Source organism: Phalacrocorax carbo, chromosome 10 (genome assembly GCF_963921805.1).
Source record: "Phalacrocorax carbo chromosome 10, bPhaCar2.1, whole genome shotgun sequence".
Classification (NCBI taxonomy): domain Eukaryota; kingdom Metazoa; phylum Chordata; class Aves; order Suliformes; family Phalacrocoracidae; genus Phalacrocorax; species Phalacrocorax carbo.
This window is the reverse complement of record NC_087522.1, coordinates 2379426-2395714: the sequence shown is the minus strand read 5'-3', so window position 1 is coordinate 2395714 and position 16289 is coordinate 2379426. Positions and strand designations below refer to the sequence as shown.

Sequence of the window (16289 nt, the reverse complement as noted above, 5' to 3'; positions counted from 1 at the left end):
AATGCGGCCTCCCAGTACTTAAAGAGGGACTATGAGAAGGATGGGGACAACCTCTTCAGCAAGGCCTGTTGTGACAGGACAAGGGGTGATGGTTTTAAACTAAAGGAGGATTTAGGCTGGATATAAGGAAAAAATTTTGTACAATGAGGGTGGTGAAGTCCTGGAACGGGTTGCCCGGAGAGGTGGTCGATGCCCCATCCCTGGAAACGTTCAAGGTGAGGCTGGACGGGGCTCTGAGCGACCTGATCTGGCTGAAGATGTCCCTGCTCATTGCAGGGGGTCGGACTGGATGGCCTCTAAAGGTCCCTTCACCCAAACCATTCTGTGATTCTATGAATACAAAAAGGATGTGGTCAGGCTGGAAGGGGTCCAGAGAAGGGCCACCAAGATGATCAGAGGACTGGGAAGCTGCCATACGAGGACAGGCTGGGAGAGCTGGGTTTGTTCAGCCTTGAGAAAAGGAGGCTCAGAGGGGAGCTCATCACCGTGTACCAGTACTTAAGGGGTGGCTACAAAGAAGATGGAGACTCCCTTTTCACAAGGAGTCCCATGTTGAGGACAAGGGGGAAAAAACACAAATTGCTCTTGGGGAGATTCCGATTGGACACAGGAGGGAAATTTTTCACACTGAGGACAGTCACCACAGGAATAATCTCCCCAGGGAAGGGGTTGGCTCGGCCACGTTGGGCACCTTCAAGAGTCGGCTGGACAGGGTGCTGGGCCGTCTTGTCTAGGCTGGGCTCTTCCCAGAAAGGTTGGACTAGATGATCCCTGAGGTCCCTTCCAGCCTGGGATTCTGTGATCCTGTGAATATGGACCTAAGGTCCTCTCATTCAAGAAGATGCGTAATCTATCAACATAAAGGCAGTATTTCCTCTGTTGAGGGCTTCCCACATCCTCGCATCATCTTGACTCATCTGTCTGACATTCCCTCCGTGTTTCCCATCCACTAGAAGATGAGCCACGTGCTCCGTGACTCACCAGAGGCATCTTCGGCGTAACTCACAGGCTGTGGACAGCGTGTCCAGCGGGCTTCTACCAAACCTTGCGTTATGAATAACAGCCACCCTGGGTGGTTTCGCAGGGACGACCCACCGGCTGGAGGCCGTGCCACAACCACCTCTCGGTTCCCCGCGGGGACGGCCTCGGCCGCGGGTGTGCGACGCCCCGGCTGCTCCCGAGGCGCTGCAGCCCACAGCACCGCAGGTATTTGTCTGCATCCGCTTCCAGAAGCGCATCCAGCCAACAGCACAAGCGGCCCGTGTAACTATTTAGGTTTTTGACAGTTTTATAACCTTAAATTTGCACCTTATGGAAAACTATGACAGTTAATGATTAATTGCCATGTTGGAATTTTTCTTATGATGTCTTAATATCCGAGTATGTAGCAGACCTCAGCAGAGAGGAAAAATAAAAACCTGCAGCAAAATGCTCCCAGAACAGCTTGACTAGGCAAGTATTGCCCAGTCCCACTACCGCCGTCCAAAAGACATGGTTATATTTAGGATTATTTTTTTAAAGCTGTAGTGCTATTTACTAGGTGTCTAGCTCAAATTTGAAACCGGCTTGAAAGGAAGCTGTGAAGCAATTCTTCACGGGTGCGTTCCTCAATCGCTTTTCAGTAAGAAACTTGGTTTTGATATTACAAACCAGCTGCTGGTTGTTAACCAAAACAGGCAGCAGCTCGCCATTAAACACCGCTGCAGTTGCACTCCAAGGCTTTACTGCCGTGCTAACGAAAAAAGAAAATCAATTTATCATTTTTTTACAGTCAGGTCACTGCTTTTAGCTTATCTGCCCTTGATCTGCCTTACCTTGTGTCTGACTGTCTCCACTGGTAGCAGTGGAAGTAGAGAAGTGGCAGTAGAGAAGGCTGCAGGGAGACCTTACTGCGGCCTCCCAGTGCTTAAAGGGGGGCTGTAGGAAGGGTGGGGGCGACCTCTTTAGCAAGGCCTGTTGTGACAGGACAAGGGGTGATGGTTTGAAACTGAAGGAGGGTGGATTTAGACTGGATATAAGGAAAATATTTTTTACACTGAGGGTGGTGAAACCCTGGCCCAGGTTGCCCCGAGAGGTGGTCGATGCCCCGACCCTGGAAACATCCCAGGTCAGGCTGGACGGGGCTCTGAGCGACCTGATCTGGCTGAAGATGTCCCTGCTCACTGCAGGGGGGTTGGGCTGGATGGGCTCTAAAGGTCCCTTCAACCGAAACCGTTCGATGATTCTATGATTTGATGGTGTCCCACAAACCAGAATGATGGTCTTCAAGCATCCTGGATGGGAACAGGGTTCCTGGGGAAGGTGCTCAGAGCTGGGTGTGGCCCATGTTATATTTTGATAAATACACAGATTAGGATTGGAAAAAAATCCTTTCCAACCTGCTCTCCCCATGGAGGAAGCAAATGGAGGGCAGAGCCCGACACCCCTCCGGAGCGTGTGGTGTGGGGCTCTTTCCAACATAACCCGTCTGGAGATACCACTGAAGCAAAGCACCTCTGCTGGACTTGAACTCTACATTTGCTATAAAAGTATTTTTAATGAGCGAGATGGAGCTGGTTAGTGAAATGCTTGGACCGTTAATAGATGTAGAAATTTTTTAATGTGCTGTTTGACTTTATTGATGAAATGAGCTAATGGGAACGAGCGCTGCTCTCGCGCCGAGTGAAGAAACCCAGGCGTGCTCTGGAGGAGCAACGCTCTGGTTTTCCACAGCGCTCTTGTCCTGTGGATGGATCCCAAAGCATTTTGCAAACAGCGCGTTGGGAGCTCCGTGCCGGCGGCGGGGTGTCACCGCTCCTCGGCTGGGCGCCGGGGGGGAGCGGCTGCCGGGGCCGCAGGCTCCCGCGGGGATGCCGGGAAGGGCTGCGGTGCCCTGCTTGTAACAACCTGACTCGGAGTTTGGGTTGAGATCTTCTGCATCCTGCTTCTACCCGGCTTCGTAGAAAATTCCATGGTCTCTTTTATGACCATGAGTAATCAGGAACTCGGTTTTACGTCCTGTTTCAAAGTCCACACAAGGCCCCATAATTACATGCTAATACGGTTTTCTCGGGACTGAATCGGGGCCAGATCCTGATCTCATGCTGGTACAGACCGACAGGGTAGTTTGCTCCGGTAGCTCTGCCTCTTCCTGCCCCACCTCCTCCTGACAGCGACAGTAGTTTTGGTGGTGACCTGCCAAGTCTTCTGCTAATGGTTAGTGTTGTGAGTTGGTGCCTCCGCGTATTACCTGCCTGCAGGGCTGGTTTGGGTTGGCACATAGGATTGTTTCTGAGTTATCCCTGATCAAGCTCAAAAGCCGAGGGTCTGTAGAGAGGGTCTCCCTTGCCCTTTTGCCACCCTCTTTTATCTGCTGACATGTTCTCCACGGAGAAACTCTCTGTCCCAAGCTTAGAGGACTTGGTCGTAACTGGGCTTGCCTTCCTCCCCTTAAACAGCATCCTAACCTAGGAGGTCTGCTACTACAGTCAACTTTTTGGAGCAAACTGGAGTAAAATTGGGAAGAAATAATCTGAAATGGGTCCTCTGACGTAGGATGCTCCTGAAAAGCTTGCTGAGATTTGCTGGTCCATGAAGATGCTCTTTTGGACTTTAGTAAAAAAAAAAAGAGGTGTTGAAAGGTTTTTGCCATGAAGTGTCTTTGTGGCAGCTTCTCCCTTTCGGAAGTAACTTTACCATCAGGCATGGAAACATGTTGATAATTCAGAGCAGAGTAGCAAAGAATTCCTTCCTTCTGTAAAGTTATTCTTTCATTTTATACTGGTTCAACACTTACATAAACAGTCCTTCAGCAGTTACTTAGCCTGTAATACGTTGATGTGGAACTCTGTAGCCTCTAGCGAAAGAATCAACAGGTCGAGCAACACCAAGAGGTATTTTATGTAACAAAGCTTCAGAGCGGAATAAATGTGTCAAAGTCAGTAATCTGGAGACGTATCTTGGCTCTGCAGGAGCAGGACAGGAGGAGCCCGGTTGTGTTCCCGACCCAAAGCGAGCAACCGATCCTAAATTCGCACACAATACTTTGCTAATTGAGTTCGATGTAAGAAATTTCTTGGAATAGGAATACTTACTGCAACATCTTCGTCAACGTGATAAATAAAAGGAAACTGAGTTTAGCCCTTTGGGCACTGGATGTGTCTCTCATCCCAGCATCCCAACCCCAGTCCTGGTGTTTCAGGAGGGGAAACCTGCACTGAGCCGCCGTCCGGCCGAACTGGGGGTCAGGTGGAGTGCTGAAGCGTGAGAGATATATATAGAAAACCGTAATCACTGCACTTTCACTCTCTTGCTTCTCTTTAAAGTTTTTTCCATTGAAATCTGGAAGTTGTGCTTAGCCATAGCAATGCTCCGCAGTCGAATCCCTTAGTCTGTGGGCACTGCAGTAGGTGGCTCATATAGCTGCAAATTAAAAATGAGTATGGAGCGAGACGTTTATATTGCTTCGCATTTAGATCAAGAACAAATGTCGGGTATGTAACAGGAATGGAAAGGGTTTGGTTCCCTATTGCTTTAGCACGGTTCTGCTTGTAACTTTAGACCAGGTGCTTAGTCCGGGGATTGCAAAAGCCTCGCGGTGCAATTTGTAATGTGTCAGAATCTCACCCAGCTCAAGGACAAATTTTAGTTAAGATTGCTGAGCGATTGCGTTTGTGCGTCGGTAGTTATTTTATCCTTCAATAGTTACTTTATCCCTCAATATTTCCATTTTACATTTATAAGTTTAGGGGAATCTCTTAAGTATACAAGTATTTATCAATATTTTAAATGCCAACCTCTGCTTTTTAGGGGTAAATATGGGTCTTTTTCCACACAGTTGTTCAAGCCCCCAGCCATAGCTACTCAGCCAGAGGAAAATCTGTATATAGCGTGTGAATTATAAAGTGCTTTGAATTCTAGCTCATTCCTCTGGCTCCCAATGAATCAGTTGTGCATCTTCAGTCGTGTCCAAGCGACCCCCGGCGCACTAGAGGTGCACAGCGTGTGTGTGCAGCCGTGCAAGGGGCATCGCGAGCTTTATTGTTTCCTTATTTCTGTATTAAACGTGGTGATAATATGTGGGTTCTCTCCTATCATCTTGTGGGAAGGAAATGCTCAGCCTTCGCCTATGAAATCATGTTTTGGATCCCAAACTTGGGCTATTTCCTGACTCCACAATATTCCCAGTGGGCTGGGGAGGCGCTTCCCCCCTCCTGGAAACGCAGGGCTGAGGTCTCAGAGGAGCATCCGCTGTCCTGAGATCAGGTGAGGGATGGAGAAAGGGAGTTTGCTTTCGTGGGCTGCGTTTTGTAACGTGAATTAAGTCGAGGTCACCTCATCGACTGCGCGTCCAAAAGCCAACCGAAGTCAAGCCGCGTTCTTCCTTCTCATTTTACCGGCACAACTGACTTTGCTCCTTCCAATAACTTTCCGAATTTCTGTGGGATTCACAAAACCGTTTTATCCACCGTCTAAAACAGAGCAAGTGGACAGAGGTAATTCTTTTCCTATGTGTTTTTCTGCACCAAATAGCTCTGCAAAGCAGAGATTAAATCCTCATGCAAATATTGAACCAAGAAGTTAACAAGAGATTAAATTAATAATAGGGGAAAATTAAGTGTTTTTGCTGTTGTCATTTAATGGGAATTTTTTGCCCGTGCCTACAATAACTTTTGGGAAAAACTACATATATAAGTATTTTTCAAACTGAAACCAGATGGGGGAACGATAGCCTGTTTTTCTTTGTGGGAGGCTATGTTTTCACGGTACGCAAGTAACTGGAGGCACATTAAAATGAAATTTGGCTTTTGAGGCTTGTCCTTCCTATCTCTTACAGGAAGGAGCAACTTTTGATGTTACGAGTTTCAGCTTGTCCTAAGAGTAGGAGATCCTTTGGCGGCGGGGCCGCAGGTTTCAGGAGAGCGGAGTTAACCGCTTAACCAAAACCAACGCAATGTACGCCCGTTCGGGGAACGCTGGTATTTTCTTTTTAAAGATCCATCCCAGGCACAGATGGCACAGCGACTGTGGGCCATGAAGCGGCCCCAGCGCAGCCGGTAGCACTTGTGCTTTCAATTCCAGCGGCACCGGCGTACCCCTGCCCGTCTTCCACCCAGCCCGGCTGCCGGCTGCCCGCAGGAAAGCCAGAAAGAGAGCAAGCCGGCAGAGGAGCGAGGCGTGATGCCGGGGGACTGGGCAAACAGACTGAGGTGGGTGGTGGCAAACCTCCCTTTCCCTCGGTGTCACCCGTACCACCGGGATTTGTCCCCTTCTGCTCAAAGGCATGGCCTTGTTGGGTCATTTCCAAACTCCCACTTCTCTCTGGTTCCCACGGGGAGCCGAGCAGCCCGTAGTGCCGTTGCTCAACCGTGGGAGGTAAGTCTGGCGCAGGCGTTTCTCTCAGGTGGGACCCGTGCCGTTAGCCCGGCGCGGCTGCGGAGTCGCGCTGTCGGCGCGCGCGGGGTGGAAGGGGATGGCGACCAGCTGGTCCTGCCGGTGCCGGATGCCGCCGCTTTCCCGGGTAGCTCCATGGAGCATGGCACATGTGTTCTTGGGCACCGCCCCACGTCTGCTCCTTCGTAGGGATCTGTAAAACCCAGCTTAAAGGACTGATTTCCTCTTCCCTTGGTGACGTGCAAAGTCCGTTGAGGAGCGTTCTTAAGTTCTGGAGATCCAGCAGCAGGTCCGTCAGGAGGAGGGGGTCTTTGCTGTCCCCATCGGCTGAGCTGATCGCGTGTGGCCCTGGGGGTCTTGCGATGAGAAGATCCACGTGGGACCCAGGTACTGCAGTTCTGACAGCGCACAGATGAGCTGGGCCCTTTCCTCTCCAGCTTTCACTAGCAAAGAGTGAGTAAGCGGTTGTTTATTTTGTGTGCAAGGAAGGAGGTTTACTTTTGTTTTTTCTACATCCTGTTTTTTTTTTTTAATTGATAAATTTGGTCTGTGCTTTATCTTGAGATGATCAGTACCTTTTTTGTAACAGTCATCACTAAAAAGTCATATCTCAAGTGGCTGCTGGTGTAATTAAGACCAGTGAAAAGCAGGATGACCTCAGCCGCAAGCAGGGGAGAGCTGGAGAGTACTTAGCTAAGTTAGGTCTTTTCAAATCATCTGAGCCTAAGGAAATCTGTCCTAGGGCTGTTAAAGAGCTGGTTGTTGAAATCCTGTCAGCATTAGTGATTATCTTTGAGAATTCGTAGAACATAGGTGCAGTAATGAAAGAACGGAGAAGAGCTAATAAAGTACCTGTCCTCTAAAAAGAGAAGAAAAGGAAGAGCCAGGACATTACAGAGGCACTGCTGGAAAAATACTGGGAAAAGATTGAACAGACCATTTCTAAACACCTCCAAAAAACAAGACGGGTAACTACAGATGTCGTGGTTTTGCCAAGCGCAGACCATGTAAAAGCAGTCGTCTTTCCTTCATTGGCAAAACAAGGCGTGTGAATAGAGGATAAACAATGTATGCTTTTACTGAGGCTTTTGAAACTGGTTCACATAAAATCTCATAAACAACCCAAGAAAATGGGGTCTGTAAGAAGCGGGAAATACCGTCCGGTGGACGAAACGGGCTGGAAAGACTGTTCAGCAGTTATGAATGGCTCACTGTCAGAGGGGAGGATTTATCAAGGGGGCTTCGCCGGCGCCTATCTAGGGATATTCAGGGTTTTCATTGATGATGTGTAATAGCAGCAGCCCACACTCAGGTAGAGGGTATTGACGCACATGATGAGTATTCGGAATAATCTTGGCAATGCGATGGAGTCGACGGGGCCGCACTGTTGCAGAAGGGGCAGACATCCTACAGGAATACATAAATTCTTTGTGCTCCGAGTATATAAATCTTTCCTAAAATCCTAAAAGCTGTGGCTCAGTATTGGGCATTCCCTTCGGGAAAGATGTGTCCCAGCTGGAGGAAATACGGAGGGCGGTGAGAATAAGCAGAGATCTAGAGACTGGATTCGCAGGGCAGGGTTGGACCAACTAGGGCCACTTAATCCAAATGAGAACGTTACTGGGAGGGAAGAGGCAGAGGGCAAAGGGCAGATTTCACCTATATGAACGGCTGTTGCAGATGGAAGAGAACGTCTTTGATGTTCTCTGGGAAGCAGTGAGCAGAGAAGGGGTCATGGGATTAAATATTGTCAAGGAGGGGTCAGGACAGATATAAGGAATAATGTAAAGATAGTGCCGCAGCGGAGCAGGTAGCCCCGGAGGCCGGGGACCTGGCTCCATCACGCAACAAGGCTCCTAGGATGAGTTTAGACAAACACACTACGGTGCAGGTAGAGACGGCCCTACCTTGGGGCAGCAGGAAGGGCTGGACGGCTTCCTGAGGTCTCTTCCAGCCCTCTCCTCCTATGTTTTTCTCTTTAAATAAATTATAGTTCTTCCGGGCGCCCCAGTATTGGCTCTTCTGTGCCAATGGCTTAATATCAGAAAGCTCCAGTGCTGCGTGGCGACCGTGTCCCCGCGCTCGGACGGAGCCTGCGAGCTCCAGCCAGCCCTCGACTGCGCTTAAAGAGTTTACAGCCCGTTGTTGTTGCTTCTGGACAAATATAGAGTCTGCTACACAGAATATGAGCTTCTCCTACCTACTGTATGTTTATAACAATCTGTGATTTAAAAAAAATAAAACCCAGTCAAACAAAGAAGTCTAACCTGTAAAAAAGTTATGGGTGTAGGTGCCCATTTTCTGACAGAGGGGTTTGGTAACAGTGCAGGGGACAGAAATGTAAGGAATAATTGTTTTTGGGCCTAGAACCAGGAAAACTACTTTTCCAAATTAATCCAGCGAGAGCCATGAATCCACAGTATTTCATATCACACTTCATAAAACTCCAGTCATAATCCATAAAACTGACATTATTAGATTAAAAACCTCAGTTCCTCCTATAAGGAGCTCGCTCATTAGACATGCTGTAGTTTTATAACCTTAAAGTTCCTACCCAATTACCATGATTAATACTGTGCTTTAATAAAAAATTTTTAAAAATCACCACAGGGGTTGATACCATCTGTTTGTTATAATTGTGCATTTAAATATTGTCCAGCAAGAGAAAAGACACTCAGTAAACACAAATCAAGACCAAGGGAGGGAGGGCGCAGCCCATCCGCCGCGGCAGAGGTCCGGAGGGTGGGGATACGGAGCTACGGCTGGGTCGGGGTCGTGGTAGGAGCCCAGAAGGGCCAAGCCTGGCGTGGTGCCAAGGCTGAAATCGCCGCGAGCTTTGTGCCACAAACTCTTCTTCTTCACGCAGCCGATGGGAAGGAGCGGCGATGCTCTCCGTGCGCTGCCAGACCAGCAGCACCAGCTCCTGGAGGGGTTTGGTGTCTCTGCCCCCAAACGCGGGTGCGGAGGAGGTCCTGCTTTGCACGTGGGTGAAATAAGACCGTGGGAAGTTCGGCGGTTTACCCCGAATCACCAGCACCGGCGTCAGGCGTGTACCCGCTTCGGTTCCCGGGCCAGGAGGCGAGCACAGGGTGATCAGAGATCTCTGCCCTGAGAAACACGTGTTAAATTAAACTTCCCGCCAGGAACCAGCGCGGCTCCGCTTTGCCAGGGCAGGAAGAGCAGGACACGGAGGCTTAGGAGGTTTCATGCAGAAAAGGAAGGATTTAGGTAAATGTGCGCTGCCTGCCAAGGCAAATACTAGTTTGAATCGCAAAGGATCCGCTAACCCCGGGGAATGCTGCGCTCGCAGGACCAGCGCTGCAGAAGCCACCGGTTGCTCAGTTGACAAAGCTTCACCCTTGACAAAGCTTCACCCTTGACAAAGCTTCACCCTTAACGCTGGCCGGACACATGGATCAAATAACAAACACCTTGTGCAAAAAACAACCACGAAACCGTTTGCCAGGACAGCCGCCCGTCAGCGCGTTTGAAAAATTATCTGTTTTCCTGTTAATTGACTTGGAAGCAGGAGTTCCTATGAGGTTTCTCTTTGCAAAGCTGAGGGGTTCGCGGTGCTCAGCCCCCCCTCGGGCAGGGAACACCATTAACCCGTGCCTGGAGCCGCTGCCGGTGCCCGAGCAGCGGTCGCAGCGGCTGGCGTGAGCATCGAGGCTCGGCCAGAATAACTGAAGTTAAAAATGTGTCAGGTCCGTGATTCCACCCACAGACCAGAAAACGCCAAACTTGTATTATTCTTGAATCCCCTGATTTTTAAGGGCTGGTGGAAATAAGATATCTTACTTCTGACTTCCAAGCAATAAAGAGAGGTGAATCACTACTGAACGAAAACCTCCCGTGGACCACCCAGTCGCTCTGTGCGAAGCTGTAAAACGAGCCTCGGCAGAAGTGGCAAAGTGCAGGGCTGTTTTCTTAATATTACTGCAATCGCGCGAGGCAAATCACATCGGAAGAGGATCAGAGTTTCCTCACGGAGTAGCTAAGTGAGAAGTGTGTTAATGAATACGGGCTGATTAATATGCATTGAGCTAAATCACGTTCGGGTCAAAGAGGGAGCGCCAAACCTCGAGTAGAACGTGTTACGTTCAAGGACCCAACGTGTGTTTGTAATTGGGATTTAAATACTCTTTTCTCCTCATCGTTCTGGATAATTATCCAGCTCAGGGTTAATAATTACTTATTTTTTTTAACTAAATAATACTTAGGACTCTTGTTACTTACTGTAATTGGTCAAATCTCTCATTTTTTTAAGATTATGCCACTCTGTTACTGAAGAGTCCTGCAGGGCTTTTGAAAACTGTAACTTGCAAATCACCGTATTTAAAAAAAAACAGTGCCAGTCGTATAAAACATGACGTGACGCGTTTTTAACATGTATTTGTTGTCGTTTTTAATGAGAAAACGGCCATCTTTTTAACAGAACACTGGCTGAAAGCCCTCAGACCAAAACTGTGCATGTGTTATTGATGTTTGCATTGTGGAATGGTATTTTGGGAGACCACCTCGTATTTCCGAGCGGGAGAGCCAGCACCTCGGTGAGCCTGTTCCGGGGAAGGAGAGGGCACGCTGGGTGGGGGCACGCCGGGATAAACCACAGGGGAGCTCTGGGGAGCAGCGTTTGGGTACGCAGGGATTCTTTTTTGTGGGGGGGTGGGGGGTGGGGTGTCTTGTAATTAAGACACTGGATTTGTAATTGGGAGATTTGGGTCCTATTTCAAGTTCTGCTGCAAGACTCCTTATGTGATCCTGAGTGAGTTTCTTCAAGGTGATATCCCCAGAGAGCGTTGCTGAAATAAGAATTAGGTGCCAAAATTCTTCCGTTCTCTGCCTGTAACACAGCTGTAGTACATCCTCATTTTGATCTAACTTTGTCCAGTATGTTTAGATTTAGGGGTTGTTTTTTTTTCAGGACAGGAACTCTCCTCTTACCATCTGGTTTGGCAAGTCCAAGCTAAACAGGTCCATGTTGCAACTGGAGCCTCCTCGTGTTACATGAGTATAACGAAATCCTAATAACAACCCCCCAGGTAACGCCCAAAAGCCTTTGAAAACAAATTAAGGGTGCTGCTTGTGAAGTAGTGGGCTCATTTCTTTGTCCCCAGCCGTATGGTTGGCACTGCCGTGGAGACCTTGCCCTCAAACAAGCCCCTGCAGAGGTCAGAGACCTCTCTGAGTGAGGCCAAGAGACACCTCTCTAAAAGCCAAGGGCAGCTCGAGGGAACGTGTGAAAATTTATTGCAGCATCCTTAGACATCCCAGGATTTAGCCAAAGACGTGCTCTCTTTCACGGTCTTGTGCCGTAGTGAGTTCTACCATGATACACGGTACGTCACGCAACGGGGTTGGTATCTGCCACTACCTGCCTGAGCTTTCGTCGTCCTCGCCAGAGGAGGAGAGCCTGCAAGGTTCACTAAGATTGCCTCTTCGCTTGGGATGTAGCTTTCTGGTGTTAATCGTGGAGTTTTTGTGTATATTGGAGAAGGCAGACCCCAAAGGTGTTCTTCGCCCTGGGACTGGTAAGTTTGTGATGGTCTCCAGCTCCCAAAGGGTCGTCTTGTGTTTGACGTGAGTTGGCTCTCTTGAGGTGGTCTTGGGGCCCAACGTGGGCTGGAGGAGCGACGGAGAACTTCAGCTGTGCCTCTTGGGCCTGTGGTCGGTCCTTCAGCTTCTGCATCTCCTCAGGGTTTCTGAAAGCTTCGTCGCTTGTTCCCGAAAGGAGGAGGCCAGTGAGGGGGCTGAGGTTAATTTGGCAGCAGTGCGATCCACCCTCCAGCTCCTCCGCCTGCAGTGGGCTGCTGGGGGTGTCGTGGGTTGGCGTGTTTGGTCTTGCGCTGCCCTGAAAGTCTTCCTTGGCCACACGTGCTAAAAATTGTGAGCAAACAGTTCACGGGAGGATAAAGTTCAGCTGTGTGAATGGAGGAGTGTTCTTTAAATAAAATAATAATGGTGCCAATCAAGGCTACAGCTTTCAACCCAGCTGGAAGGTGGGGGAAGTTCTCATTAGCTGGTCTGAAGGCTGAAAAATAAATGACTTTGTTATATCAGGGCATTATTTTTCAATGTGTGATACATTAAGTCAGCTTCATAACCTTCACTTTTTATGGATAAGATGGTGAGACTACTTTCTTTTCTTCCCTTTTTACCTCCTCTTTTGCTTTCACGTGTCTCAGGAGCAGCTAGTTAATTAGGGATAAACCTTAAGTAATGTGACCAATGGGACAAGAATCCAAATCAGCTTCAAAACTCAAATAGTCCCGAACAGGCATCAGCCGGTTTCCTCTTCTTGTCCTTGTGCGCGTGGATTCCCGTATCTCGTTTTACGCCAGGGCGCTGAATGGCTCCTGGCGCGTTCCTTTGGCGCCGCCGCGATGGCCGGGCAGCCCCGGGGGAGCCCAGACGCGTCTTCACGGCCACCCCTGGCGGTGGCTTCGTCGGACACGGCGTTTTGCTGGCACCGGAGCAAGCGCACGAGGTCCGTTCTGTGTCTGGTGCAAGTCTTGGTGTCAGCAAGGCTGAGCCGGCAGCAGCCCTGTCTCAGGTGAAATGCGAAGCAGTTAAATGCGGCTTTCGGTTAAAAACGGCGCTGTGTATGACAGCGAAGCAATGAATTTTTGAGTCTGTCAGTTCTCAGCATCCTTGCTGGTGTCAGCGCAGCCCAGGCGCCTGCCTCCCGAAGGTTAATGCGCGGACGGGATGAAATTAGGCTGTGCGGCATGCGGGATGATGCTCCCTGGGTTGGCAGCAGACACATCGGCGTGACGCTGGGGGCTGCGTATCTGGAGATCACTTACGAGTAGGGGCACTTGTGTGCGCGGGCTGGCAAGCACTAACGTGGCACCCCGGCGGCGAAGACAAATACGGCATTAAAACGCAGTGGGAAGGGTAGGTCTGGCTGAGCAAGAGGAATGTTAGCGTCGCTGTACATTCCTGGTGAGACCCATCTGGTATCCTCCGTGCGGTCCTTGTCAGCACCCAGAAAGGTGGATGGAGCCTTGCTCGGGTTGAGGGCACGGCTGCTGGGGTAAGCAGGCAGGGAAGTCCTCTGGGAGAGGAGACCAGGGCGGTGTGGCTTGCTTGAAAGTGTACAGGAGGAGAAGGGATGTAACTGTATAAATAAAACAAGGGGGTCTATGAACAGGTAAAATACTGGCTTAGGCAAAAAAAAAAAAAGTATAGGCTGGGCTTTAATTAATGTATATTTTTCCAGCCTAAATTTAAATCAGTGATTGTGAGGAAGCAGAAATTGCTCTGCGCGTTCGGGTTTATGTGCAGCTCTAACCAAAAGCTCTGGTGAGGGGTTGGCGCGTACCTTGCGCCGGGGAGTACCTGCACCTTCCCCGCGGCTGACGTACGAACGTGGAGAGGAAGCAGCGTCCTACAGCCGCGGAACGAAGCCGTGTGCTGTGGAGGTGTGATTCGTCAGCAAGGCTAAGCGGGCAGCGCCCGAACACAACCGCCTGATGCTCCTTAGGACTTGCCGGACAACTGCAAGAAGGTTCCTCGTATTTTTCGAGACACTATAAAAGCAAGACAAAAAATAGCTCGTGCCTACAAAAGCTCTTCCCAATGTGTACAAATATTTATGGAGAATCCTCCGAAGGCTTGCAGATTTTTCCGCTTTCTCTGCCTTACACATGCAAGACGTTCTCCTAGATGGCCAATAAAAGCTAAAATTGAAAAAAAAAAAGCCTTTTAAAAAAACTCACTCTTCTATATTTAATGCTGCTCTTTAATTAGAAGGTCCAGTATTGCCTCCTGAAGGGTTTCGGGAACATGGCTGTCGCGGATACGTCGGCACAAGCAGGAGGCGGACGATTCCCCTGGGGCCGAGCAGCTGCGCCGTCACCCGCTATGGAAGCCAAGCCACACCATCCCCTGGCTGATCCTCCTCCCGCTGAAAGCGAGGGCAGAGCTCGCGCTGCGAGCCCCTGGGGGGACGCCGGGGCTGTAGCCCCCAGGGGGGAGGTTTGCCATCACTGTTGCAATCATGGCAAATCAGCGAAGTGTGTGCTAGGGTGCTAAAATCCATCCGGCGTTTCCTTCACCGCGCTTTTTCTGGTGTCATTTAAGCAGATGCAACACCCTCGGCTGCCTTCTTGCCCCTTTAGGTGCTTCTGATCATAAGTGGAAACCTGAGTTTTCTCAACTGGCTGACCATCGTGCCCAGCATCGCCTGCTTCGACGACGCCAGCCTGGGCTTCCTCTTCAGCTCCAAGCCAGGGGGGGTGAAAGAGCGGGTGGCACGGATGCAGCTCAGAGAGGCGGCCGGGGAGCAGCTTCCCCTGCGATGCGGTGAGTTATTCCCGACGGTTGCACAGAGGTGTGTTTGGTGGGCTTATCTCTAAAGCTGTCGCCTCCTTCTGGAGCAGACGTGGGTGGGCAGGGAGATGGCTCTGCCCCTGCGTGGTCTCCTCGGTGGGTTGGAGGGTGCCTGGAGCCGGCAGAGGATGAGCGTGAAGCCGGTGGCTGGTTCGGAAGCGCCGGCGGGGGGCATTGCCGTGGGGAGGGGGGGGTGTTGCTGCTAGGGGGCATCTCCTCCATGCAGGGCCAGCAGCCACAGCAAGTCTGGGCGGCTGCAGCTCTGACACCCCCGTGCCTGAGAGTCCTCCTTGCTCTCACCCAGTGAGTGTCAGACGCCAACCCTAAATAAGCAATGTGGAATTGCACAATTTATCTAGTGATTTTATTATTATTATTATTATTTTGACTATTTAAAGTCAAGGAAGAAGCACCCAGTGTGGTTTGGGGTGAGGATTTCATGTTAGAAGTTGGGTGCAGAAGCAGCTCTCGCTGTCCTCTCTCCCCCGTGGCCCCGTGAGCCTCCTGCCCTTCGCGCCCACGGGTGCTGGAGCTGCACAGGCACGCTGCTTCTCTGGGTAAATAACGGGACATGAGGCCAGACTTCCAGAAAGACCCAAATTGGTTGTTGATCCGGTGCGGGTCCAACAACTCTTTCGCTAGCTGGGAAGGAAGCCTGGCTGCTGGCAAAGCGGCCGTTCCCTGTTCTATGTCCTGCTTGGAGAAGGCGAGAGGAGCAGGTGCTCGTGGCCACCGCCGGCAGCGAGGGCACCGTCACGGTGGGCAGCGAGATCCCCAAAGCGGGGAGGAGGTGAGCTCGTGTTCACACCGAGACTATGGAAAAACAAATGCAAGGGGTCTTGTGACAGAACAAAAGGGATCAGTGTGGCTGACGTTTCCTTCTGAAGGCAGTTGTCAAGCAGCCCTGTTCCAGAAGATCGCCTGCGCAAGCAACGCTGGGATGTTTTTCATGGGGCTGCATAACAGATGTAGAGTTGTGTTTGTAGCATTTTTATAAACCACATATAAGCAACAAATTGCCTATAATATCAACAACAATCACAGATGCTCATTTTTAAATATACTAAACATCTGTCAGACGAGTGAAAAATGTCAACAAGATAGAGCATCTGTCTCCAGTCCCGAGTAACGCGGGTTATTAACCAGAAGCGTTAGTTCCAGCAAGGCTAATGCAGTCTCATTAACCTTTCTGTGTCTCCTATCTTCCATATTTTGCTGGAAGAAATCTTTAACAGCTTTTCCCCTCCGGTAGCTTTGCTTCAGAGGCTGTGAGAGCCGAGAGCTTTCCTACCAACTGTATTTTTTCATCCAGTCCCAAACAACGCTCAAGTTACACCTTCCTTTCCGGAGGAGAAGCCAAAGGGCACCTCTTTGCTATGTCACTCTCTGAGTCGCCGTGAGGGAGAGGTAGATCCTTTTTTTTGAGGAAATTGCTTCTTTTCTGTGGTGTTCTCCAGAAAACCTCACTGAGCCAGGGTGCCCAAGCAAGGAGAACCGTCCATACATACTACAGCTCTGGAGTGTAGATGTGTCCCTGTTCTGGGATCTTAAAAAGAGGTAATCTATAAGTAAAGGGTAGA

The 16289-nt window shown here is 50.0% G+C and overlaps 1 protein-coding gene across 2 annotated transcripts in view; it reads left to right on the top strand.

Annotated features, from left to right (window-relative positions):
* LMF1 (lipase maturation factor 1) overlaps window positions 1-16289 on the top strand; it is a 210702-nt gene that overhangs the window by 167060 nt on the left and 27353 nt on the right. For both annotated transcript variants that reach the window (XM_064461414.1, XM_064461413.1), the window contains one exon: window positions 14499-14682. In XM_064461414.1, the coding sequence (XP_064317484.1) occupies window positions 14499-14682 (184 nt within the window). The remainder of the gene's footprint in view (window positions 1-14498; window positions 14683-16289) is intronic.